Source organism: Motacilla alba, chromosome Z, assembly GCF_015832195.1.
Source record: "Motacilla alba alba isolate MOTALB_02 chromosome Z, Motacilla_alba_V1.0_pri, whole genome shotgun sequence".
Taxonomy (NCBI): Eukaryota; Metazoa; Chordata; class Aves; order Passeriformes; family Motacillidae; genus Motacilla; species Motacilla alba.
The window spans coordinates 45,205,519-45,232,157 of record NC_052046.1 but is presented as its reverse complement, the minus strand read 5'-3'; the positions used below and the strand labels follow the sequence as shown (position 1 = coordinate 45,232,157).

The 26,639-nt window shown below is 34.5% G+C and overlaps 1 protein-coding gene across 2 annotated transcripts in view; it reads right to left on the bottom strand.

Moving 5' to 3' along the window:
- Nucleotides 1-26,639, bottom strand: part of ADAMTS19 (ADAM metallopeptidase with thrombospondin type 1 motif 19) — a 130,237-nt gene that overhangs the window by 37,292 nt on the left and 66,306 nt on the right. The window contains exons 9-13 of one of the 2 annotated variants that reach the window (XM_038125015.1): nt 13,711-13,851; nt 12,978-13,128; nt 5,715-5,816; nt 2,823-2,953; nt 1,075-1,244 (exon numbers count right to left, since the gene is read on the bottom strand). In XM_038125015.1, the coding sequence (XP_037980943.1) occupies nt 1,075-1,244; nt 2,823-2,953; nt 5,715-5,816; nt 12,978-13,128; nt 13,711-13,851 (695 nt within the window). The remainder of the gene's footprint in view (nt 1-1,074; nt 1,245-2,822; nt 2,954-5,714; nt 5,817-12,977; nt 13,129-13,710; nt 13,852-26,639) is intronic. The other variant, XM_038125016.1, reaches the window with a different exon arrangement.

Sequence of the window (26,639 nt, the reverse complement as noted above, 5' to 3'; positions counted from 1 at the left end):
ACCTTCTTGAGTTAAATATACACCTTCATGAGTTATATATATATTATAATATGTTGACAGCAAAAACAGTCTTCGATGCTTTCTAATGTCTTCTAATAAATTGTTTCAAGAGTAAAAACAATTTATAGAAATGAACTCCTTAAATTTTGATAGCATATGCTTACACGTATTCCTGTGTCATTCTCAGGTTTTCTTTATTACAGCTTGCTATGATTTTGTAAAATTCTCAAGTCAATTGTTTTCATAAATGATCTGGTTTTGTTGTGCTTTTTTCTTTGTTTGCTTCTAATTTAAATAAATTAAAACACAAGAATTTACAGAAAATTCAGTGGGGTGGGAATTACTGTTCACTTTTCTTGTAAGAAGGAATTTGCTTTCTCAGTCACTGATGTTTTATACCAACATTATTGTTATTATTGTAAGTCTGATCTTACTATAATCCCACTTGAGCACTTTCCTAATGATACAGTATGTAAGCAAGTTTGTTGCATGGAAGCATGCATACAGTATGCCAGGACTTCATGTGCAATAGGTATTAGTATTTATAGAAATCTTACTGAAGTTTACAGCATACATTATCTACACACTGCTGCCAAATCAAACACTGGTATGTGAAATTCTCCAAATTTTAAGCTAGAAGTTTTCTCCTTCCTCAAAAAAAAAAAAAAAGAAAGGCTCACAACATCTGCATTGTCTCTTTGGCTTTGTAGGTAAAAAATATAACTGATATAGGCATCTTTAACGATGGAGCGTTACTCCAGAAAGCTGTATTTCTGAGTAACTTCATACTACAATTCTGATTAAAAAGGAAAAAGCTAATAGGATTTTCATTTTAAATGTCGTTTTTACCTATTAAGAAGGACAAATTCAATAGGAATAAAAGACAAAATATTCTAGAGCATACAAAAGTACCACTAGATCTTGTCTATGAAATTAAAATAACTTAACAAAAATACTAGGTTTGAGGTGTGTTTGTTTTAGTTTTAACTACGTCTTTCTTGATTAACAACAATATCAATAAGCTGTAAGCCATATAAACAGTGTATAAGAACAACGGAGATGGTTTATACTTACCATCATCAATGACAGCGTGCCACTGGTGCACATGTTTCTGATAAGAAGATCTGACACTGAAAGCTTGGCACTGCCAGTCCCTAAAGGCAGGCACACCAGCAGGACAAGAAGGATTTTCACATATCCTATACTGCGTTGTGGGCCCATGACACTGTCCTTCAAGGCCTGAACTAGAAAAGATGGAATAAATACAACCCTTTACTGTTGGCAATAATTTGTCAAACTTATGGTATAGTTTACTTATGCTAGGCACAAATTAAAAATAGCAGGGTTTTTTGTTGACACTTAGTATTCAGAAATCACGCATGAAAAATTGAAGTCACAGAACAAAACATGTTTTCCTTCTCTTTGTACTGGTTATATTACATATAAGGAGTGATGGCTGCTAAGCCATAATTTACAACTAGCCACAAGAAAGCACTAGGACTAGTAGGACTTCAGTCAGGAGAGCCTCAGGCGAGCTTTGATATAATTGAGATTTTTCTCTATCAGGACTACTGATAGGGTTGAAGGGCCTACTGAAAGGAAGCAACACCTGCAGATTTGCTACCTCTCCTTTTTCTAGAAATGTGGTGTTACACATGTGTGTGTTAAATGTGGCTCAGAAAAATGCTTTGTTTCTCTTTGGTCACTCCAGTTGTGCTTGCAGGTGCTAATGAACAAATGCTAAAAGAAGAGAGAACTGCAGAAACTGGAGCTCATTATTTGGAACCTTGCCTGGAAAAATGAATTAATGGGCATGAAATTAAGAAATCCATAAATTCTAGAAAGAGCTTTAAGGTATACAGCCAAAAGTGGTGTTTAGATGGCATGAACTATGAAAAAATTCTGCATATCAAAATTTCTATTAAATTCCCATGCTTTTGTGCAGTCATATACAACTTCTCCTCAAAATTCTTCATGCAAATGTATCTTCTTTAAACCCCCTGACTATTTTACACCAAAATCTGCTTTATAGTCTTCCATAATTCATCATTTCCCCCCTTGTATTATTATTTTTTTAAAACTGTTGACTCTAGTTTTATCCACTCTGGATTAGTTTTCCCTATACTTGCCTTCATTACTCCATTCTGTTCCCACTCCTATGCCTATGTATTCTTTTCTTTTTCACTTGTTGTACAAATGACACAAAAAAATCAAATTGGTACTGAGTAATTAAAAGGAAAACACCTTTTAGCTGGTGTATTTCACTGAGATATAGTGAAACAAATTTCATTCCAGTGAAAAGTAAAAGCTTTATCCCCAAAGGCAGAAGGTTTTAATTTTCACAAGATAGGGAATCTAAATTCTTAGATTAAAGAAGATCTCTTCTATTCTTCTTTAGATAGTCTATCTAAATGTCTGAGAAACTGGTAGAAAGATCTCTTCATCAAACTTTCAGTTCCTTAGTTGTCCAGATGAGACGCAGAAATCAATCTTCTCTAGTTGAAAAATTTAAGGACTAGAATTACACACTAACAATCTGCAAGTCGGAAATTTTAAATTTAAGTTTCTGTTGCTTCTTCAGGTGAAGCTTAAGAAGAAAGTTTTATTTTCTATTAATATTATCTAGGATCTTGACAGAAGCAGAAAAGATGAAAATTAGTGTTGCCATGCAATAAAATACCTGAAATACCTATTCTTCTAAGTGTTTCATAAATATTAATTGCTTAGATATGACCAACTGTATCTTCATGGGGTCCTGTGCTGATGTCAATTTTGTTCAGAAATTCTGATGAACAGCAATGGAAACCTGCACTTATTTTTACCCAGGGCATTTGCGTTGTCGACTGCTGATTCCAGTGTTGCAAGTACGGCTACAAGTGCTCCATGCGCTCCACTCCCCCTCCATATGCTCGGTGAAAGAGGTCCGATTGATACAGTCTCCAGCCTTACACCACTAGGTAAAAATTCAGCTCTTAGGTAAATAAATCAAGGCATATGCAAAATAATTCACTTCTCCATGAGCACATAGGAAGCATAACATAAACATTTGGTTCAATACATAATTTTCATATCAGTCAGATATATTTTTGCCTAGCACTCTCCAAAGCTTTTTTATCTGTCCTAGTATATGCAACAGCCAGAGAGCTTTCTCTGTTTCAGTGGCCAAGGAGCAGGTTCACTTCTTGTCCACAACCTCAAAAGTAAGTTCATTTCCAATGAAGGATATCTCCTTCATTGTGGGTATCCATACTATGCTGTCCCCCTTCATTTCAGATTGGGCACTGCCTAAGAAAGCATTTTTGGGTCCAGCCCAAACCTACTGCAGGGATCATTGTCCAGCTGAACTGTGCAGATGATCACAGCACAGTGTCCAGGGCTGTTCTTGGGACTTGCTTGGCTCAGCGTGACAGTTCCCACCAGCAGGAACTTCATTGTCCCTCATTATCCAGCGACAATTTCAATAGAAAGACATATTACAAGTAATAGAGAAAATGAGATTTTATTCACCACTTGTATTCAAAGACAAAATGGAAGCTTCAAAAAACTGGTGTTGAGAAAGTCCAGAGAATTTCTGGCATTTATTAAAATAGTAATAAAAAATTCAATGATCTTGCATGCACATATCATTTACTAGGAAAATTCTCACTCAAAAATTATCCAATCACTATTGATATACTTTGTAACCTATGTCCACATCTTGTACAAATCATCATAAACTCTGCAGAAAATTAGTGCTTTATCAAATTATACCAACTTAATATCTGTCCCATGTATTAGGAAATAAAGGTATTTTCCAGACTTAGAAATTTCATGATTCAATGATTCACCAATTACAAAGCAGACAATGATCACTTAATGCCATTAACATCAGTAATTTAACTCATTTCCTTTTACCTTCTGAACTGTTGGTGAATCACTGTTACCGATGGATAACAGACTTCACAAACAAGTCTTGTATTTATAGCAAAAGAAAAGGTGTCACTAATGCAATCAATAGAGACTTCTGTTTTTTTTAGAACACACTTCTGTAACTTTAAATGTCTGTGCTGAATCCTTATCACCTACAGTTTGAAATCCTTATCACCTTATTCACCTACAGTTTGAAACTGGTCTTTACTGATCAACTGATGTTAATATTTTCTCTTTAATCATCACATTACAATGAAGGCATGATTATTCCAGTTTTAAAAAAGTCTTCATGTAGGGTGTCTCCATCTTTATATTAGATTTACAACCAGAAAATATAACTTTTGTAATGTTTTTGGATGTTTCAAACCAGAAATGCTCATATACATTTAAAGTTATTGCTTCAGATAAAATACAGATTTTTCTATTGAGATAGCATCTGCTCTCTGCACAGCCTAAGAGATTTTTTAAAATTCTTGACTTAAATTCCAACGAAGTAGGACAAGCTATGCAAATGACATTTCCATCACTTCCTAAGATCCTAAGAGGAGCACAAGACAACAATACTTATCTCCACAATACCAATAAAAAAGCCCCAAAGCCAGTGATTTTTGTAACCTAAACCGCATCCTGGACAGATAATAAAGCAAACAAGAATAATTCTTTCTTATCCCCTGTGATGTATTGGTGATGTATGCTTCCTTTTCTAATGCTATGCATAAATAATCTCTGTAGCCTGGCTCAATAAGCCATTTTAATTACAATCAGTAATTGTGCGTAATCGTCGTAAGAGGTTCTGCTTTCTTATTCCATAGCATGGGCAGGTCAGTCTCAAAGTAGAAATTGTGATATCAAACAAAACTTGTGTATTTTACTTTCCAGGTATTGACTTCAGACAGTATCAACTATGAACTTTACCAGTATTAAAATACTGAAGCAATTGTCATTATTTTAAAGATACGAACAGAAATACAACCTGGTCTTCCTTTAGCATGTTATTAGCATATTATCTGAACATTTTATATTAATTGATTGATTTGATTTTAGGAGACTGATGAGAGTCTTGGTGAATGTAATATGACTCAAAGAGTAAATTACTCCTGTGGGAAATGGCTGTCAGCACAATATCTTGAAAATCCCGAGACATATGTATGCTCTTTCTCTGTTTTCTGTTTGAGGTTATTTATATACATTTACAGATATATACAAAGATTACAAATAATTTTGACTGGAAAGCTCTTGAAGGACAATTTATCTAAGTCTGATTTAATGTGTCTGTGATGTCATGCTTTTAATAGGATCTGTCACTCTTTTACATGCATGGGATTACACTCTTTTGCACCATATTTCTTGACAAAATTTATCCTGAAAATTTTAACAACAATCTGTAACAATTCCTTCAAAGAGACTATTTCTAAATCTTAAATCATAACTGAGAACTCTGTATCTTTGAAAGCTTAAGTTTCTATTTACAGTTGGAAGAGCAACAATTGCATTCTATTCATAAATACAACACAAAATGCAAAAGAATTTGAAATAAAACAATGTAAATATTAAAACATCTGTCTCTTTGGCTAACCTTTTTTTAATTCACTGGTTTTAGGGAAATATTCTTTTTTCATCTCTATATTATAAAATAAATCATATATAACACATTCAACAGAGCTTATTTTTATAAGGTAAACAATCATTTAATCAATAATTGAGGTAAGTAGAAACTTCAAAGAACAGCAAAGAACTATTCAGCTTGTTTCCTTAAATGTTAGATATTTGGTATAATTGATATTACTTTTCCACCAGAGGCATACCTTTCCAGTGTCACAGTCTGTTCCGTCCATTGGTGGATCCAGTTTAGTTTTGCATTCCTTCTCACTTTCCAACTTACACCACAACCCAGCGCAAATGACATGCTGAAAACCAAACAAAGAGTAAGCACAAAATCTATTTTATGCAAAATTACTTTCTGTATGCAGTCCACTAATGTTGTCTAAATTTACTAGTTTGATGGTACTGAAATATATTTGAAGACATATTAAAACATTAAAAAATCCCAAGTGGGCAGAGTCTGCTTAGACTTTCATTAATTGTGCTTCTCTAGGACTTCCAGATCCCTCTTGTTTGTGCTACCCCAATGACTGCCACTGTCATGCTCTTCACTAATTCATAATTCCACTAGAATTCACTTATTACTCTAGAAAAAAATTCCAAAAACCATCAAACCTGATCTCCACAAAGAAGACACAGTTATTTGACAAATGAAATATTATTGCTGGAAAGAAGAGAAGGGAGATGACAGAGGTGCACGTCAGCAATGAATTTTAGAGATGGAAGTATCTGAAGTATCAGAACAAAAGAGTTTTTACTTTACTCAAAAGAAAGCCAAGCCTTGTAGGATGCTGGCTCACGTTTCCCAAATTTCTCTGGCAGCTTTCCCATTTTTTCCCTGAAAAGTCTTCCTTCTCCCATGGTTTTCAGTCAGGACTGCATTCTCCTTGCTGTCTGTTCCTCCTTAACAATAAACCATTTGGAAGTGAAGAGAGGTCACATGGGGCTGAACTGTGGCCTGAGTATTACTGCATATGCAGTGATTCTCCACAGTGTATATTGCCCAAAGAGGGGCACGAAGGATCAGGAGAGGGGGAGGCAATGCAAGCAGGATAAAAGATAAAGAACAGCTGGGTTTTTTAAACCAGGCCTACCAGAAGACTTGCTTTTTCTGAGTGAAATGATTTGTTATATTGGTACAGTAAGAGTCTCTGTGCCTTTTAACACAATGCATGAAAAACTTGTCATGAATCTTATGCTACCTTGAAAAAAGACTAAAAGAAGCCAAAACACAATTCAAGAAAAGATTGTGTTTGAACCAAGGAACAGGGCGGTTCCATTGGGAGTCTTACATGTAAAAAAGTCTTATCCATCAGTTATCAAAAAAAGAAAAAAGTAAAAAAGTCAAAGACTGTAGAGGTCTGAACCATTGTATGGAAACAAGAGACAGGATGGCAGCAGTCAGACGCACTCTTGATTCATCCTGTAACAGTTTTTTGCTGAAACTGAGCTAATAACACAACAACCAGCTTATGTATGTCTCCAAAACACAGCTACAGAAGTTCTATCCTGTTCCTGGGTAATTTTAGCAAGCATTTTTCAAGTAACAAACTCTCATTTCTGTTCCTCTTCATTGTTCTTTAAACAATGTAGATGATGACAATAGTAGACAAGATACTGTATCAGATGTTCATGACAAAGTAGGAAATAAAAGACATACTATTGGTAGCACTCCACAAAAATATGTTAATTGTCCTAATAATTTTTTTTCATATCTTTAAATCCTTTTTTATGAGCAAATACAATGGTAGACAAGCCATCCAGATTTATCCAAGTTTTAAAAAAATACAGGCAAATTTTCCCCTGTGACATCAGATTTTTAAGTATACTATCCTTATTTTTTTACCCTAAACACTTTGATTGTATGCTTATTTCCACTTGTATATGATTGCAGAATGGCTTACAACAAACAGATCTTTACAATTCTAGAAAAAATTCTTCTAAATATAGAGAGGCATTAAGTCAGATTTACAGGGTCTTGGGTATTTTGGGTACCTAAACACAGAGACACACTTGAACCATGTAAACTAAATCAAGAAAATCAAATCAACACCCTTCACTTGCTAATGCACACTTTGTACATCTCCACATTTCTACAAATACTTTGTATACCACCTCCCTTCGAACCATGATCTAACTTCCCCAAATAGAAACTACTTTGGGCTTTAAGTGAACTGTATTCTAAAAACACTCACTTCACCAACTGCTAAAATAAGCACTCAATATTAGACTTTATTATTCCCCAAACCCAAGAAAAAGTAGGTATGGGATTACTAAAATTGGTGGTTTACTTGTAAGTTTGTTTTTTTTTTTCCTAGGCTTTTCATTTCAGTCCAATCACAAATAGACTCTTCAGTTACTGTTCAGACTCTATTTCTGTTGCAGAGGTATGAGATATGGAGATTACTGTCAGCATCTATATTTTGACATTTTAGAATTTCTGTATAAGGCCAAGGAAAGGCCATAACACACAATATGGGTTTTTCATTAGCAACCTGCAATGAAGCAGATCCAGACTGATTTGAAAGCAAACAGAAATCTGGAGGAGAGTGTGAATTTCACACTCAAAAATCAGGGCACAGACCAGGATTTTACTCCTCTTAAAAGAAACTTTCTTCAGTCAAAATACATACAGCTAAGCTAATACTCACAAAGGTTTACTGGTTATCTATGATAAGTATAGTTTAACAGCCATCACAGCTTTCTAGATGAGCCAAGGGAAGGAACAGACACTGGAGAATAAAAACTTAGAATTGTGACATTAGACTATTCACAATCTGTAAAATGTTTCTTTGTGTGTACACTGGAAACAAAATATTTCCAAGTACACACAAAGGATTTTTTTGAAAGAATATGTTAGTCATGAATTTTTAACAGCAAAAGCTTGTAAAACAGAACATGGAAGTCACAATGCATTACAGAGGTCACTCCAGCTTTGGAGTTTTATGGGGGTTTTGTGTCTGTTTCTGCCTATTTAATTAAATTAGTGAGGCAGGTCTACGTGAATCAGAAGAATACATTTCCAATCATGTAAGCATATGGAAAGAAAGTTCAGTTGAAAGGAATGACCAAAGACAAAAATGGAATCTTAGAACAGTATTTGTGCAAAATCAAGATTGTTTAAAATGTGGTGGTTGAGATGAGGACAGATATTTCACCACGACTATAGTATTTCCATTACTTTTCTCCTTTTCATTCTGATCTGTCCCTGAAATGCATTAAAAATCACCAGGAAATATAACCAGCCTCCTACTTCTTTGCAAAGATCACAGCTGTGTTATGACAAGAACTGTTTTAGTGGAACTGACCAGATAGCATTCACATCCTGGACTTTAATCTTAAAAGCCAGTATTTAGTAGTTCAACAATTGCATTACATTGTCAAGTTTTACAATCTTTTTTTATCATCAAGAACTACTTCTGGGCCATGATCTCACTATCTGTTATGTGAAACAATGTTAGGATCTAATTGATTCTTGTATGAGACATCATGGGCATAAAAGCAAACTTGGCTCCCTTACAAGGTAAGCATGGAGACACAGTATAAATCTTTAACCTGAAGGTCCATTCTTTTCTAGGGTCTAAAAATTTTACCTAGGATATGAAAAAAAAAAGTCTTTGAAATGAAGATGAAAAAAATAAAGTCACCGTTTATAAAAGGGGAGTAGGAGGACCTCACTTACGAAAATGCAGAAGTAGCATCACATTAGCTCCTTCAGTTCTTTGCTTCATTCATTAAATTAAATAATAAAGAGGAATTCTTGATAGCAAGGAAACATCTTTTGCATCAGTACCATTTCTCAGAAGTTGCCATGTAATGCAACTGTGAAGCGCAGTCTTAAAGTAACTCCTTAGCAATAACAATTGTAGAAAATTGTATCTCAGCAGAAATGCACTATTGATTGTACCACTGATATTTGAGGAATAAAGATTATTTTTCATCATTACTCAATTGTCTTCCTAGTGAAATAGCTGTTATATATGAAACACAGTTGCTTAATATAGAAGACTGTATGGGACTCCATTAAATAATCTTCCAGTCTCAAAAAACATAGGATTGTGATGTAGTTCATAATTTATCTTTTACACAGTTTTATAAAGTGCACGAACTGTTCAGCAAGCAGAACATGCCCAAAAAATCCTGGGCTATAAATTGTTGGATTTACTGACATTTAAATGAACTTTCGAGGAGTGTGTTTCTCTCATTTCCTGGCTTGCGGACAATAACTATAACCATAATAAACTTCCAGTTACTGGCAGAGTAGGACAGACTATACAGAGATTAAAGGAAGTAGTCTGGATATCATGGAATATTCAGTGATTACCTATGCATAATTAAATAGTTATTGTAATAAATTAATACAGTAACTGTGTAATATGTAATGAAATACTGCATTCAACCTAGAAATGTATTCTAAATGTTGATTTCTCCAATGGCAGACAATAATTTGTACAATCAAGACAGCGAAATTTGAGTCATCTTCATATTAAGTTAAGTGCAATTATTTGCAAGGTTAGATTCAACATATTTGTTACTTGTTTCTCATTTCTGAAGAAGATGATAAAATTAGCTGCTGAGTAACTGTGCTTCACTGATAGATGATGTTGATGTTGCACAGTCCATGAGCTAGAACTCATGAAAGATTTCTGGAAAGCTTAAATGGTTTGTTTCTACCTGAATTCCAATGGTAACTTTTTTTCCCTTTCTTTTCATACATACAAAAAAAACATGCAAAAGAAGGACAACTTCTTTATCCTCTGGACTGTACTCTATCCATTGCTCTGAGTTTCCCTTTCACCATAGAAATGTTATTTTTATTCTTTAGAAATTCTTTATCTAACTGGACTAGCAGTAAACTTCCCTAACAGAAGAGATAAATTTAAAAAGAAGAAGAAGAAGAAGAAGAAGAAGAAGAAGAAGAAGAAGAAGAAGAAGAAGAAGAAGAAGAAGAAGAAGAAGAAGAAGAAGATGAAGATGAAGAAGATGATGATCTGAATACTACCTAAGCTTTCTGTAAGTAGCTCTTCATGTCTAGAAACTGAGGATCAAGTTTCTTGGACTTTTTTTTTTTTTGTTGGGAGGAAGTTAATAGTGTAAATTTTGCTTCCAGATAGAAGAACACAGAAGAAAATCAACAAGGTGACTTTATTGAGGTCAGGAAGGAAGCTTTGGAAAAATTCTCTTCTGCTCTCACCATATTTTCTCAATTTTGTCATTAGTGTCATTTATTAATTTCTAATAGATCCAAGGTTCTTAAAAATTCATTACAATAATTTCTTGGTTCCGTATTTCTTTATACAATTTTCAGTTTAGGGTTATGAGTTTTGTAGAGGATTTTGGGAAAACTGCAGAAGGTTCTTCCCATCACTGTCTTCTCTGCAGTTCTTACTGGGTTCTCTTTTTCTAACTTTTAAGACCATAAGGTCATCAGGTAACACGTTTGGTTTTATGATGAGAGCTAAAATTAAATTGTAGTTTATCAGGAAAAAAGCATAGTTGAAAAAACATAAATCTGTTCTATTGTCTTACATGATTACTATATTCTCTCTTCACAGCAAACTTGGATTATACTTGGATGTCAATTACAATGTTTCATTTAATACTAATATTTAATAATATTAAATGGCATATTAATACTAATATTTCATATTACAGTCAGAAAAATTGTCAGAAACTTTTGTTGATTTTACTGTAAATATAAATATTTAATATAAATACACAGCAATGATCCCATAGGTAGGAAAAAGCAGACATATTTATTTAGTAGAAAATAATTGGTTTAGCTGAAAGGCGTCTTACGTGCAGAATGTCAGAAGAGGGGAATATGATTGAAGATGACTAGAAATGGACAATTAGCTATGAGCACCTAGAACGTAAGTAATCTCTGCGCAAACAGTTGAACTCTACCCTAATATTCACTGAAATTATTTTCCTAATGTTACTAAAATAATAATGTAAACTAAAGAAGCCTCAGGGTTAGAAACTTGAAGGAAGAATATTTACTGAACCTATGACAAACACAACAGGCATAGCACAACTTGACAATCTGAATTTAAATATATGAATAAGAACAAAACACAAGGGTAATAGGAAGGGAATTTATCCAGGAAAATGAAAAGCATATAAAGGTAATATGCAACAGAAAATCTTGACGTTTGTGTCTTTCTTCAATTACTTTTGAGAATCTTTAACTGTTAAAGAAGACCCACAAGAAACACTAAACACACTACCACTTTATTGTTCAAAATAGGCTTCTAGAGAATGAAAAACAGAAATTACATCCTTCCATTGAAAGCAATGTATTGAAAATCAAGACACAGGTTGAAATTCATAAAAAAAAGCACTTGAAAGTAATGATGAATAGCTGTAGAATTGTGACATTGAGATTTACTGCTCACATTCAGAGTGAAAATAAGATAGCTAGATAAAAAATCCACTAAACTAAGGCAGTTTTTTCCTGTTCTTTTCAACTATACCACTCTCAGCATGCCTTAGTAGTACATGTACTGCAATGTTTCTTTTGAGAATCTTTTAGATAAATATTAGTTTAAGTGAAAACCTCTGAAGAAACAGTATTATGTCCAAACTGAAAACAGGAAGAGAACTGAAGAACTAAAGGAATTATGTTTTCCTGTTTAGTACTCCTAACCATTTCAGGCTATCTGCTCACTGATTCCAATGGAATTTTATTTCACAGTTCCTCTAGTGCCTGCTCTATCAATCCATACTCCACACTCTTTACATATTTGTATATCGTCTTCCCATCTTGTCTTGGTTAGTGTCTTAAAGGTGTCAAATATGTTTAGTCTCTCCTGTTGATGCTAAAAAAGGTTGACTTTTCTCTGTAAAAATCATTCTTTAACTGCTCCTTCAATCAGATGTCTACTAGTATCAGCTCATAAAATTATGAATACCTGTTCAATTTTGCTAACCTGTCTTTTTAAGGCTAATATAGTGACACTGCTTCACACTGGCATGAAGCAAGGTCACCAAACTGACTTAAGTACTGGAACTCCTCTTGTCATGGCACTGTACATCTCTGCCTGGGCTCAGAGGTGCAGAGAGCCCAGTTAACACCACTATTACTCCTTCAATTTGCACAGGCACAGTATAATCTTCTGAAGGTCAGAAATGGATGTTCAGTACCCACGCCATAATAAAATGGAACCTAAATAAAAAATTGCAAATATTCCACTAGCTGCAACAATGTGTCAACACTATGACATCTTATGTTTCTAAAGCACAAAGGAAGTATCAATAAAACATGCTTCAAGATATTCAGAAACCTAAAGCAAGACTTACAAGACAAACCAATGAATATGTGCATATTAATTTTTGGAAAGCAAGTGTAAAATTTTTACTTCAAAGACACTATATTCTCTTTCTATCAAACACATGTACAAAAGCTACTCTTACACAAAAATTAGATGGTAGATGCATTTTCTGAAGTACAGACACAGCCTTACCTGCATTTCTTGGCAAAAGGAAGCAGTTGGTCCAAAAAGAATCTGACACTGCTCATCTGCAGTGTACGTCATTCCCGGGAGCTTAGAGGGAATAATCACAGAATTGAGGCTCTGAGGATTCGTCTGTATCAGACAGTTACTGGCCTTTGACCTGGTAAAATGAAGAGATTCATATACTGAGAAATCCAAGGGTCTGATTGCCATGCCAACTTAAACTTGCATACAACATTCAAAATACATGGACAATTACAATTTTCTTATTCATCAGCATTGGACTGCTGCTCATGTTTAAAATTATATGGCCTGCGTGTTACAATTTAATGTGTTCTGTTATTGTACATTTGCAGAAAGACAATACAATTGATCAGCATTTCAGAAAAGCGCTGGACAACATTTTAGCACAAAACTTACTTAAAGGGTAAAGGTTTTGGTGGCCAAACATTTCAGTTCACAGCATATTAACATATAATAAAATAGTGACACATATATTTTTTAATATAAGTATATAGAATTATAATCATATACTCATGAAAATATAAAAAAACATGTAATTGCTGAAAACAAATATTAATAAATCTAATATTAGATTGTGATGATTTAAAATATTTTGACAGATTTTGCAAAACAAATCTCCCACAGGCGTAAAAAAAATTGAAAATTTATTATTTCAGTACATTAATTCCATCTATTTCTAAATGAGATATAGTAAGAGTTCTTTTCTTGAATTATATACCTGAGAAATCTTTCCAGATCTTCTCTGCTGCACTGAGACCATGAAACATCCCCAAGATTCTGTCCTTTAATCCATTCCCCAGACATGATATGGACACCATCTGCACAGGATGGGTGGTCATTGTCGTGGTTTATCCCCATGCTGAATTTTGAAGTTATTAAAAATAAAACAAAGTGAAAAAAAATAACAGGTTATTTTCAGAATTTTTCTAAGTTAAAACTCTTACAAAGGGCTGTAAATAGCTCATATATATTACACGTAGGAAATCTCTCTTGATTATTTTTTCCATGGTATCTTTCACAGAAGTGCATGCAACCATGTGTAGAGAACATTTTATAATTAAAGATGAAAGTGGAGCTGCATTTATTTGATGAGAAATATTGCATTCTAATCAGCTCAATACATATTTTGGACAACTTTTTGAATTTTCAGAACTGCACAACTGCAAGTTTAATGAATACTACTTCTCTTGTAAATGGGCAACATACTCTTATTTTTTAAGATTAGTGAATATTTTGGCAGTGATTCTATCTTCATTCTATATGGAACTGATTGGTTGAAATTTTATAGAATACTAAAATCGTCACTACTTTAATGTGTAATTATTGTCTCTAAAGAAAAAAACAGCTAAATGTGTTTTCAATCTCCTGTTAAAAATAACACTGATGAAGAAACTAAATTGACTTTGATTATAAAGACTTAGCATCCTTATGCATCCCAGTGAGTTCTCATATTCAATGCATTGCAATGAAAAATTCTACTGAATATCTGCTTGAAGCTCCTGTTTTAACTGAAAGTTCACTGTCACTCTCATTCAGAATTAGCTAACAGAGAGGAAGAAGAAACACTTAAATAAAACCAAGATTTTCAGAATTAGCTAAGTGGATGCCTGACTGATACCACAAGAAATAAATACACTCAACTGATTTTGGAGATTTACAAATGGGTGTGAGACTACTCTCCAGAGTGTTGGATTTAAAGTAGTGCTGGAATTTTGCAGCATTACTCTGGCCTGCAGAAAAGCAAAACTTCAGGTTGAATAAAACTCTATGCCTTGTATCGATTCTTTCACTTACAGACTGCAAAGACAGAGTAAGTTTGCTGTTTCTACAAAAACTGGAGTACATTATGGTTCTCCTTATTTCACCACCCCACAGTGGCAAATGGCAAAAAAGGCCTGTCTCCCTATACTTTTGTTCTCCACTCTATCTCAAAATCCATTCATGACTCAAATTATACATAAATTTGCAATTTTCTATACCTTTGTTTACTAATGAAATTAATGGAAATATCATGTAGGACTTCACCTTGTCTATAGAAGTGCTCCTCCTGTCTCTTACCCTGATGTGTACACCCCACACTCTGGAGTACTGGAACAGTGCCTTCTGCATAAATTGGATAATTTAGCTATTTGTAAACCATATAACTGAGGCAAGCAAATGTGTCTGATTCTGATCTTAGCCTCTGTCTTTTCCTGACCTGCCTGAATGGCACAAAACAGCTACACAGAAGTGCCTCTGCACTTGCCTTACGTTCTTCTTGCATGCCTTGCATGCAGAATTTGAGATGCCTCTATCTCCAGAGTTATTTACACCCATAGGAACTGTGGAGGAAGACACAGGAAAGCTGTGGATATTTAACCTAGTGGACTACATAAGAAAAAATTTTGCTCCCAGCTCTTTGAGTTATATGTTTCCTTAGTGCAAAAGTAGTAATTTAAAAATACTCATTTGTCAGTATCATATACACTGTAGGATTTTAACTAAAACATTTATTTACAACACAAAATCTTGACAAAATTTATTATACTATATATTATATTATATTATATTATATTATATTATATTATATTATATTATATTATATTATATTATATTATATTATATTATATTATATTATATTATATTATATTATATATATCACGGCTCCCATTTATGCAGAGTGGAATTAACACACTTATTTGTTATTTTAAATATTTTTAAGATGAAAATTACAAAACCGCTGTAATTTCTAATTATGATTATTTCTCTTCACTCTGAAAAACAATTCTTGAAGCTAGACTAGCTAGTCACAAAATATTCTGTAAAGTCAGCCAGAGAAATGTGTGCTGAGCCGAACCATGATACTGACTGTTTCAAAAAACACTAGCCAGCATTGCATACATATATATCAGTGTACCCCCTTTTTCCAATCTACTACAACAGAAGCATTTTATAAAGTTTATTAGCACAAGAATTCTGAGGAAAACATTCTATTGTAAAGCATGAAGAGGTTGAAACTGTTGTACTTATAATAGCTGTGAAAATTAGCTACATCAAGCAGTAATAAAAAACCTAATCCCAATAATCTTCCAGTATTTTAGCTGTCCATACTTTTGTAACACTTCTATCCTTATTTGACACTCAACTGTCAGAATATCTGTACTAATACTCTACTATGAGTACTGTATCTATACTATCTCTACTATGCCAGAAAACAGTAAGGGCAAGTAAATTCAAAAATGCCTATTCAAAAGGCAAATACACATTGTAAGTTAACATCAATTAACTAAATTTCAGGACAATATCTGAGAAGTAAGCTAAAGAAGCAATAGAATCTCCTCTTAAACATTCTCAGGAATGTTTTCTTCAGTGAGTGTTTTTGATTTTTTCTGTAGCATGGTAATGGCTGCATATTTTTATCTGACCTAGTATGAATTACAAGACCACATAAAAGTCAGTGTGCAGCAGAACTGACTTCTGATTCCATTCCTTACATCACATTGTGTGTAGTGAAAAAAAGAAGCTGCCTTGTTACCTTCTTATTCAATACGAGAGCAATTAGTGTAAACGTGTATACCTATTTCTCCATTAACAAGCAAGGATACAACATTACCCAGCGCTTGCAATGGTTGCCATGAAATTTTCTAGCCCCCCTTGCTGCACATGAAAGATACAACTACATCCCTTTACTGATACAAAGGTACCAGAGAAACTGTACCTTTGTATACTGTCTGTATAAGGTGCCGTTCTGTCTCTTCCTATAGAATGAATGTACTATGATAGCCCTCAGCACAGTGCTCCCTCTGCTCTTTCCCACAGCTGTGATCATTTAACATCACACAAGAGTAAGCAACACCATGTGCATGTGGGAGGAAGACAAAGGAGTTTGAAGTTATAAAATAACTTTGTAATAGCCTGAAAAAACACAATTTACAAAGAAGACAGTGCTGTACTTTAACAAGTAGTACTTCATATCTATATACAGAAATAAATTATCTTTTAAAGAAAAGAAACGATATTTTTTCACTGCTGCATAAAAATGCTCTACCCATTCTGGTTAAAGGCTATATAGGGCAGACAAAATATGCAAATAGGAAGTATTCTACAGAATGCCTTCCCTAAATAAAATAGTAGCAACATTTAACTTCACACTATGCAATTAAACTATATTTTAATAATCTCAGTTTTAAAATATTTTGACAAACAGACTTGGTCCAATAAACTCCACTAACAGTATAAATCAAGTCCACTGGAAAAAAAAAGCTTTTATCTAAAAACCCGTTAAAATTCTTTTAAAGGATTTTTATGTGATACCATGTATAAAACTGTAATAATTTTTGCTAAATATACAATATGCAAGTAGAAATAATACAAAGAAACAACATCATTAAATTCTCTGTATTTGGAATTAATAACTCAGGCCACTGAAATGAGAAGAAAAATATTAGTTTAATATTTTACTATTTTAATTTTTAATAATATTAATTTGTTTTTTTTTAATATTTTATTAATATTCAGTTAAAAGGCAATTCTTTTACAATTAACTACTGCTGCAATTATATGTGCACAGCTGGAATCAAAAAGGCAACAGCATCTATCCTCAAGAGAACATCTGTCACTCAAGAATACAGCTTATATTCTTGCATTCAAAATGCACTCCAGTGTCAACATACTGAACAAGCACCAAGTAGTACAATTTAACTTGACCTAATTATAGCCGAGTATTACAAAATCAAAGCTCTTTTAAGCCTCAAAAAAGGATCCTCGGTCATTATTCTATATTTAAATAAGCTAAATAAGGTTATGCACACACCTTCTTGAAATAATTAGGTCTGCATTGCTATTTTATATTTCCTCTCACCATAGGACATCAAAATTCTTTGACATGTGCTACTTTCATGACTATATGCATTTGCTCAATGACCCCACATGCTTCCAGGTAAAAGCTTTTTATTATTTATTCATTATTTTGTTTGTGCTTTGCAAATAGTAGATGATGGTTGACTATCCTATCACGCTTAAAATTCAAATAGTGCACCTGAACAAGAATGATGTTGTTAAACCAGAAACAGGCAAAGAAGTTACAAAGATTAAATAGTATCAAAAACTTATTATACGAGCAATTAATTAGGTTAGTTCAAATAGATATGGAGAATTACTTTAGGCTTATCTGTAAACAAAAAACAAGAGAATCAGAAAAATTAAAGAGAACAACTAAAGCTCATATTTTCATAGTCACTAAGAGTGAGACAGATTAGGAATAAGAGGCAGATTAAGAAAAGTGCAAGAGCAAGTGCTGGGTCGAGGAACCAGCAGTGTTTAGTAGAATAAATAGAATGTTCAGTATAATAAATAGATTTCCAAATACTAAAGGATCTATTTATTCCAAGTCATATATAGAACAAGAGAATAATGAGTGAGAACTGCAGATCAAGTATAATACTACTAGTATGAGCTCAGGAAAGACTGAAAATAACAAAGGAGAAAGTAAACCTCTGAATGCAGTTGCCCATTTATACCTGTGATGTGTAATGGGATCACATTCCATTTGATTTGTTAAAAGTTCATATTTGTATAAGGGATTACTACACAGTATCTGTAAATTCTCTGCAACCATTATCCTAGATATTTTTTCATTTTGTGAAATTAACCACTAACATAATAAATTCTATTATCTTAAAAATAAAAATAACTTTACAAAGAATTATTAATAATGAAGTGCTATCTTCCTTATTATTTCCAATGCTTTCTTTTTTTTTTTATCATTTTGTGCAAGAGTACACTAAAATGATGGAAAATTTTTTAACTATGGACCCGAAAATTACAAGGTTTAAAAGCTTATGTGCAGTTTTATAGTACAATGATTTTTACACCAGTTTGTCTGATCTAAAATTCTGCAGTGTCATGAGGATGTATTTGATAAGTGAAAATAACACCTCTTATGTGATTATCACAGAGAGACAGAAGCTACACTAGTTTCTTAGTACTTTCATTGCACTTTTTCAACAAAATCTTTTATCACACTGCTACATTTATAGAGAAAAATATGTAAAAAGACCAGACTAGTAGAAGGATTTTATAAGCTGTTACATGTTGGCCTGTTGTTGGTTTTTTTTTAAATCCCAGTTAGTGAAGTATTAGGTGTTATATGATTTTTATATGTCCTTTAAAACATATGATTGAACCATCTGTGAACATCAATCACAGATGATTGAATAAATGGGATAAGACACATTTCAACCAGTAAATTAATTATTTAGCTAAAAGTGAAAGGCAATTGAGCAGCTACAGAAAAATTATGATGGTAAAAGGTTAAACATGATTTCTTTTGGAAAGAATTTATCTTCAAAGGAAAATCTACTGAACAAGGAAATCTCAATCCTCTTGTTAAAAATTATATGATCAGAAAAAGTAAAAATAAATAACTTTATGCAAGTGTTATTTCCCTTCTGTGAATCATTGCTCATTCTCCTCAATGCAGGAAAGTCGGATGATATTTTCAGTCTTTAAACAACTGGGTAAAATATTAGTATAGGGATATTAACATATGCTGGATGCTGTTGTCCAGCTGACTTGGCAGCTTTTGCAGAACAGCTTTCTTCTCTGTAATTCCAATACTTCTACCACCATGCTTCATGCTGCTGGATCTGGACAAACTACTTCAACTGAAGTGTATAAATAATTTAAAGGTTTGCTGTGACAGATATATTTAGCATCATAACATGAAAATATACATTGCCTCTTCCTGAAAGTTTTTACAGAAATTATATAATACAGAAGAAGTATTAGCTTCTGGAAAATATGACACCTATGTCACATCATTGAGCTATCATAAACTCAGTAAAGGGCTATAGAAAACAGTTTTTGTATTAACAAAAACATTGACATTGTTACGATCTTTTGCCAATTTTTTCACAGATATTTTAAATGTATCAGACTATCAATTAAGCTTTTGCATCCAGTAGGATGTTTTTCAGTTACTAATTGTTTTGTTTACAAATGTTATGCTAAGGAACATTTAAGATAAATCCATCCTGGAACAGTATAGCCTGGCAGAAACACAACCCTTAATACCTTGCCAGAGAGAAAGTTGACTAATCTAAATTTCATGTAAAAAAAAATAATATCTTTTCATGTTACTAAAATACTGATGCAGTGCTTCTTCCCTGTCTCAGTTTTTCATTTCTTCCTGAGCTGTTTTTTCAGCTGTCTCGCTACCAGCAAAAGCTTGGTGATGCTTTGTTTCTGCCTGGTATTGCAGTGATGTGATGCACGAATGTGATTACAACTGGACTAACAAAACTAATTCTTTTTCATTATTTTTAATACCAGAAACATTTTGAGTATGAGTAAACATAAATGTGTATTATGTTAACAGACTTCATTATTTTCTGTCATCTGTAATCTTAAATGTGTTCTGTTGTACAATTTTCAGGCCACTGACATTTGTAATTATGCACCCATATGCCCAGTAAGATCCTAAGCTGATTTAAGTCAGCAAAAGTATTTAACTGTGGAACAAAGATGTCTACTTTGATATGGATGCAGGCAAAAAAGAGACTATCAATTATAAAAGAACTTACCCACTAAAGCATGAAAATGAATGTAAGGTAATCTCAAGGACTTGCATGGTTGAGCATCTAATATATATACACTTTTAACTTCATAAAAGTAGTTTCAAAAAAATAAAGAAAATCCTTTCAAGACCACTCAGTGCACTGTCGGTTTAACTGCAAGAGTTTATGGATACTTTCCCTGACCTATCAGGAAAAAAAAGCAATGAAACTACTAGGGTGATTTTGTACAAATCATGTTTGAAATAGAGATTATGTAATGCTGAAATGCAATACAAAGCTACAGCCTCCTATTAATTTTTATCAAATACATAAGTATCAAGGAAAAAGGAAAGCACATTACCTTTCTTCTTAAGAGTAATTTTAAAAAAGTAGTTTCTTATTAAACAAGTACTATGCTTAATAGATAAATATCCCTGTAAAGTTTCCATTTTTTAAACAAGGAGGATACAAAATGTCACAGACAGTAAAACAATACAAAAATAATATAAAAATCAGAGAACCATAGAATCATAGAATGGCTTGGGTAGGAAGGAACATTTAAGATCATCTGCTTCCAAACCCAGTGCCACAGACACAGAAACTTCCACTAGATCACGTTGTGGTCAAAATTCCACCCTCCCTGGTCTTGACCAACTCAACATGGGGAGCGCACAACCGCTATGGACAACCTGTTCAATGCCTCACTACCCTCACAGTAAAAAAAATCCTAATATCTAATCTAAACCTACTGTCATTCAGTTTGAAGCCATTCCCCTTGTCCTGCCACTATTTGCCCTTCTAAAAGGCCCCTCTCCAGGCTCTACTGCAGGTCTGAAAGGCTGCAGGTCAGGCTTCCCCAGAGCCTTGTCTTCACCAGGCACATCCACGTTGTATGTAGCTATGCATACAAAAAGCAGGGAATTATAACAATTTCTCTGTAAATCTGTAATGACACAAATATGTGTATGGGAAAGATGATTGCCTATATCTGTTGTGCATGTATTTTAAAAATCACTGCAAAGCTCAATTTTTCAAACTGTACTTTTCAAACTATTTTACTCAAAGTTAGGCTCCTGTCTCCACACTTCAGTTGACTTTGATTTGAACAGAAAACTCAGTGGTGACAAAAATCAGCCAAAACAGTCAAAGTTCAACATCTCTGATAGTATCCACAGATAGATTAGTATCCATATCTCTGTATCTTGGTCTGAGAAACCCAATGTCTAGACCATTAGCCAAAAAGAACAGAAAAAATTAAGAAAGAAACAATTGGAGGGAAATGAGAGATTCTGCAGCTGAAACAAAGCCACAATGACAAGAATTTCCCCTGCACCTTCTATGCAATACCCTAATAGCCCATGGGGTTGTATGGGAGAGAGAAGGAAGCAAGATTATTTGGGGACAGCTTACCAGCACAGCCTCCTGTGCTCCTCCTCCTCCCACTGACACTGTGGGACCCTTGATAAACTGAGTGAGGATTTCATAAAACTTTTTAATATATTCACAAAGAATATATGCTTTTTGCTTATTTACTACTAAATAGGTAGATTCTATTCAGAAATTCCACAGACTCCCTGTTCATCACTACAAAATATGTGGCAGAATATCCTGAATTTTAGTAACAGCTACCTCTCACATTTCAAAAATGCTTGTCTGAAAAAGAATGCAGATGTGTATAAAATTAATTCTGAAGAATTACACCTGTTTCTCTTTAAAGTGGCTAAGACAACTTCTAAACTACATTTAGAGCAATTAATAGCTGTAAATTAATGTATTTTGAGATGCAAAAATTTACATTCATTCTTTATTTCTCCATCCTTCAAAAGGAATCACAGCCCATAGTGGGCCATCATTTATGTAAAATCACATGTAGCTTGTTAACCTCAATACCAGCAACTGTCACTTTTATCTCTGTTCTCCACACAGAGACAATGTCTTTTAATTAACTGTTGTTAGTTTTTACTTTGTAATGTGACCTCATTATGTAGTTACCTAATGTGTAGTAAATTTATTTTAATAACTGGAATAGGTTTAATAAAACCAAATCCATTAATGTGATACAATTTTAATGACCAATTACACAGATAAGAGTTCAAAAATCAACTGTTGACTTACATTAATTCTCAATGTCATTAAAATATCATCTACATTCAGATACACAAGGCTAGAACAAAGACATTTCACACTGCAAAGTAAGGTTTAGTCTGCCATTGCATCTCATTGAGAAAAACATTTCAATTTTCAATTGGAATAACAAAAATAAACCAACAATACAATACTTAATAAACATCCATGTATCAGAACATATTCAATAAAAGAGTCTCCTCTTCCAGGCAACTGGCTACAGGACAAGAGGATATGGCCTCAAGCTGGGCCAGGGGAAGTTCAGGTTGGATATCAGGAAAAATTTCTTCAATTAAAGGAATGCATCAGAACTTTATATTCATCAATACAATGACAACTGGTAATGTCTTTGTTTGTATATGCTCTCAGAAAATGAAAATCAACTGCATCATATTGCATAAGTGTCATGGTTTGGCGCTGGCACAGTGCCAGTGCCCCCATGAAGACATATTCTCCCTGGTATCTGCTGTGAGATGCGATCAGAAACAGCAAAGCAGGCCTCTACTTATGAACAAAGAAGGGAAAAAAAACTTTATTATCATAGAACTATAATAAAATGAACACACAGAGAGCAAAATGGAAACCTTTCAAAACATTTCTCCTCCCCCCACTCAATTTCCCACAGCATAAAACAAAACCTTAGATTTTTACCAGTCCATCACCCTTCAAATAATCAACTCAGTCCATCTCCACCCTTCCGACAATCACCTCTCATTTCATCAAGGAGAGAGGAGTCCCTCTTGCGCCACAGGCTTCCCCTGGAAACACAGCCGAGTCCAGTTGTGTTTCCACGTCACTCAGCACCACCTTCGTGACTTCTTCCTTCCATGTCCAGTGGTCTCACCACTGTACATGGACCAGAGCTGCTTTTAGGGTTCCCTTTCAAGGATGCTTCGCCCAGTTCCAGGAGAAAACGACAGTCTCTCACCTTTTTGGGACACTAGTCCCCCCCAATATTTCACCCCCTGGGGCCGAGGGGTCTCGAGAGCACCATCACCTCATCACCCGTCGTCTCCGCTCACATCACTCCTTTGGCACCAAGCCATCGCCTCCCCCTACAATGCAGTCTCTGTATTACAGGAAAGGTTCTGTCCATGGCCATACAAGAAAAGTGCAGCCAAAAGCCACTCCATCATCTCCTCCACCTAGGATTCTTCTCAACTTCTCTTGGTCCTTCTTCACCTTCACAGCTTACATCACACTTGCACGTTTCCTCTTATTTTATTCCTATCTCTCCTCTCCTTCAGCTCCCGGAGGATCAGCATTTGCAAGGTTTCCATCATCCCATAGAAGGGTTAAAATCACAGTATCTACTCGTTCCGAACTCCCACACTGGCCCTGCAGGGCACTCTTCTCACCGCCCCCCCTTCTCCTTCTCGGCCAAGCCAGTGCTATCAAATTTCAAGGTAGCACTGGCACCTCTCTCTCTCTCTCTCCCTCCTGGGAAAGGGGGGCTGCCCGATGCCTTGCAGAGTTCTTCCACCCTTCCATCTCTGTAGAGAACTGACTCTTGTCCTGCCGGGGCCAGGGGCCTTCACCTCCCTTCTCTGCCCAAGGCTCCGGCCTACCTCCTTCCGGCCTCATGACCTCTCCCCTCCCCCGCCCAGCCCGAAGCTGGGCAGGGCAGGTCTGACCTCTCCATCCACCGGAACCAAGAGAGCATTCCCCTGGGAGTTCCTTGCTTTTAACCCCTGTGTTCTCAGAGGCGTATCCATATCCTCAGTGGCCAAACCAGGTGCCAATATTCACATCGGAGCACCTATTGGTTTGACCACCACCTCCCAAAAACTCACTTCCTCTCAAACCACGACAATAAGTTTTGAATCTATTTGTACAATAATTTATGGGCAAGAATATCTGTTGTACAGAAGGGAAAAAAACTGTTTCTCCTTTATCCTTCAAGAAGCAAAGTCTTTGAGAAAGCTTTTGATACTATTCTGCTGAACTAGACTCCTCACAAGAGCAACTAGAGTGGCTAAAGATGTTACATACAAAAAAACAAAGGTAGTAGTTAAATGACCTCAAGATTCAAAAAAAGTTAGTGAAAATTCTATAGAACAGATGATGTATTGAAGGAACCATCTATGACTGATCTGTATGATGAGCATTTAATCTCTGCTTCTGAGGCAGTTCAGAATAAGCAGGACAAATCTCTGTAAGAGATACTGGAAATATATTAGAATCTGCTCAAGTCCTTTCCAATAGCATCTACACTCAAATGTTTGTCTTCAAACATTTTTATATTGTCTCTTGACAAATGTTCAACTACTTCTAGCATCTTCTTTACAATTGCCAGGGCCTGGCCAGCAAACAGAGACACCCATGCAGAAAAAAGCAAATATCTCTAAAATGTCACCCTACGCTCCTTGGTGCAAGATCGCTGTATTTCAGATTGTGACAGCTAAGGACTCTGACTTCATCATGAAGCAGGGATCTATGCCTCTATACCTCTTCATCTTTGGCACTGGGGGATGTGCTTTTTTTTTTCCTTCTATACACTATGTGGTCTGTTACAAACCTTTGTTAGCTTGGATTTCTTGAAGAAATGTCTCTTTCAATTAACATTCTGTCTTTTACATTGACACAAGATTTGATTTATTCTTTATTTTCACTTTTTAAAAATATCTATTACATTACCCACAGAGAATTGTGAGGATGTCTCTAATGACATCCAAATGCCATCACTACAATTACCATGAGAATATGATGGCTGGGATATCATCATGATTTGTTTTTCCAAGCTCATTTGAATTAGTATGAAAGGATTTGAAAGCTCCAAAATTTCATATGTAGCCTTGTAACTTTTTTTCCCCAGGGATTTATATATCAGCAATATAAGTTTTATGTTAGTACAAGAAGATCATGCAAATTCCTTCTCTTTCCCAGTCCAACTCCAATGCATAGCCAAGAAGATATTCCAAGTTCACAAAAAAAATGTAACACAGATTATAGAGCCTGACCTGTGCTGCAGTCTTGGAAGAACTGCTAGCAGCAACAGTGAGCTTCTCTGTCTACCTTGTTTCATGTAGCGCTTGCCATCTAGAAGACCTTAGGAAGTCAAAGATAGGTTTGATTGTCTTCTGCAAGACAAAAACCTTACCACTATGTAACCACATCAACTTTTGAAGATCAGTATCCCACATTTGCAAATTTGCTATTGCACAACCACCCATAACTTTGTAAGAACATTAAGTATCACCATTTTTCAGAGAGCATAAGATGTTGTATTTCTTGTTGATTGAGATGTCTCTATTTTCAAGTACAGTAATTTTGCAGCAAACACTTCTATATTCTAAAAACACTTCTATTGTGTTGGTAATAAAGCAGTATATCTCTTATTATCATACTTGCATCAAACCATTTTCTGATTTACTCTACCAGGAAACTTATCAGCAGATCATAATCAGTGATTGTTTCATTCCCCTTATTCTTGGTTTACTGTCATAGGAATAAGTTCACAGAAAATAATTCTTCTTCTACCCATTCCCTCTTCCAATACCAGCAAACACTACAGCAAAAAATAGAAATAGAATAATGTGTAGCTACAAAACACAAATCAGTATTTCTTTTTAGGTCTTTCCTTTATCGCAACTATCATGCAAGCAGGCTGGCTTATATTAACCAAGAGGTTTTTTTCTGCAGTTATGAAAATGAAAAAAAACCAAAACCCCAAAAACAACCATAATAATTGCTCTGTATTTGCTTATTTTGCATCAAGAAAAAAATCAATACAAGTATTTTAATTCCCCCTTCCTTTTGTTTTACAATTAACTTCATTTTTCAACATTAGATTCTAGGATCTCCATTCTCAGGAAGCTTTGAACAAATTTAAACCAAGTCACTTTCAAATTAAAGTACTGTCCTAAGGTACCTAACCACACATTTAGCAAAACATCCTTCTCTGTTGTCACTCTGAAACTGACATTATAATACAAATACACAAATACCTGGCACAGACACTGCAGAAAAAAATGATGGAGTAATACAT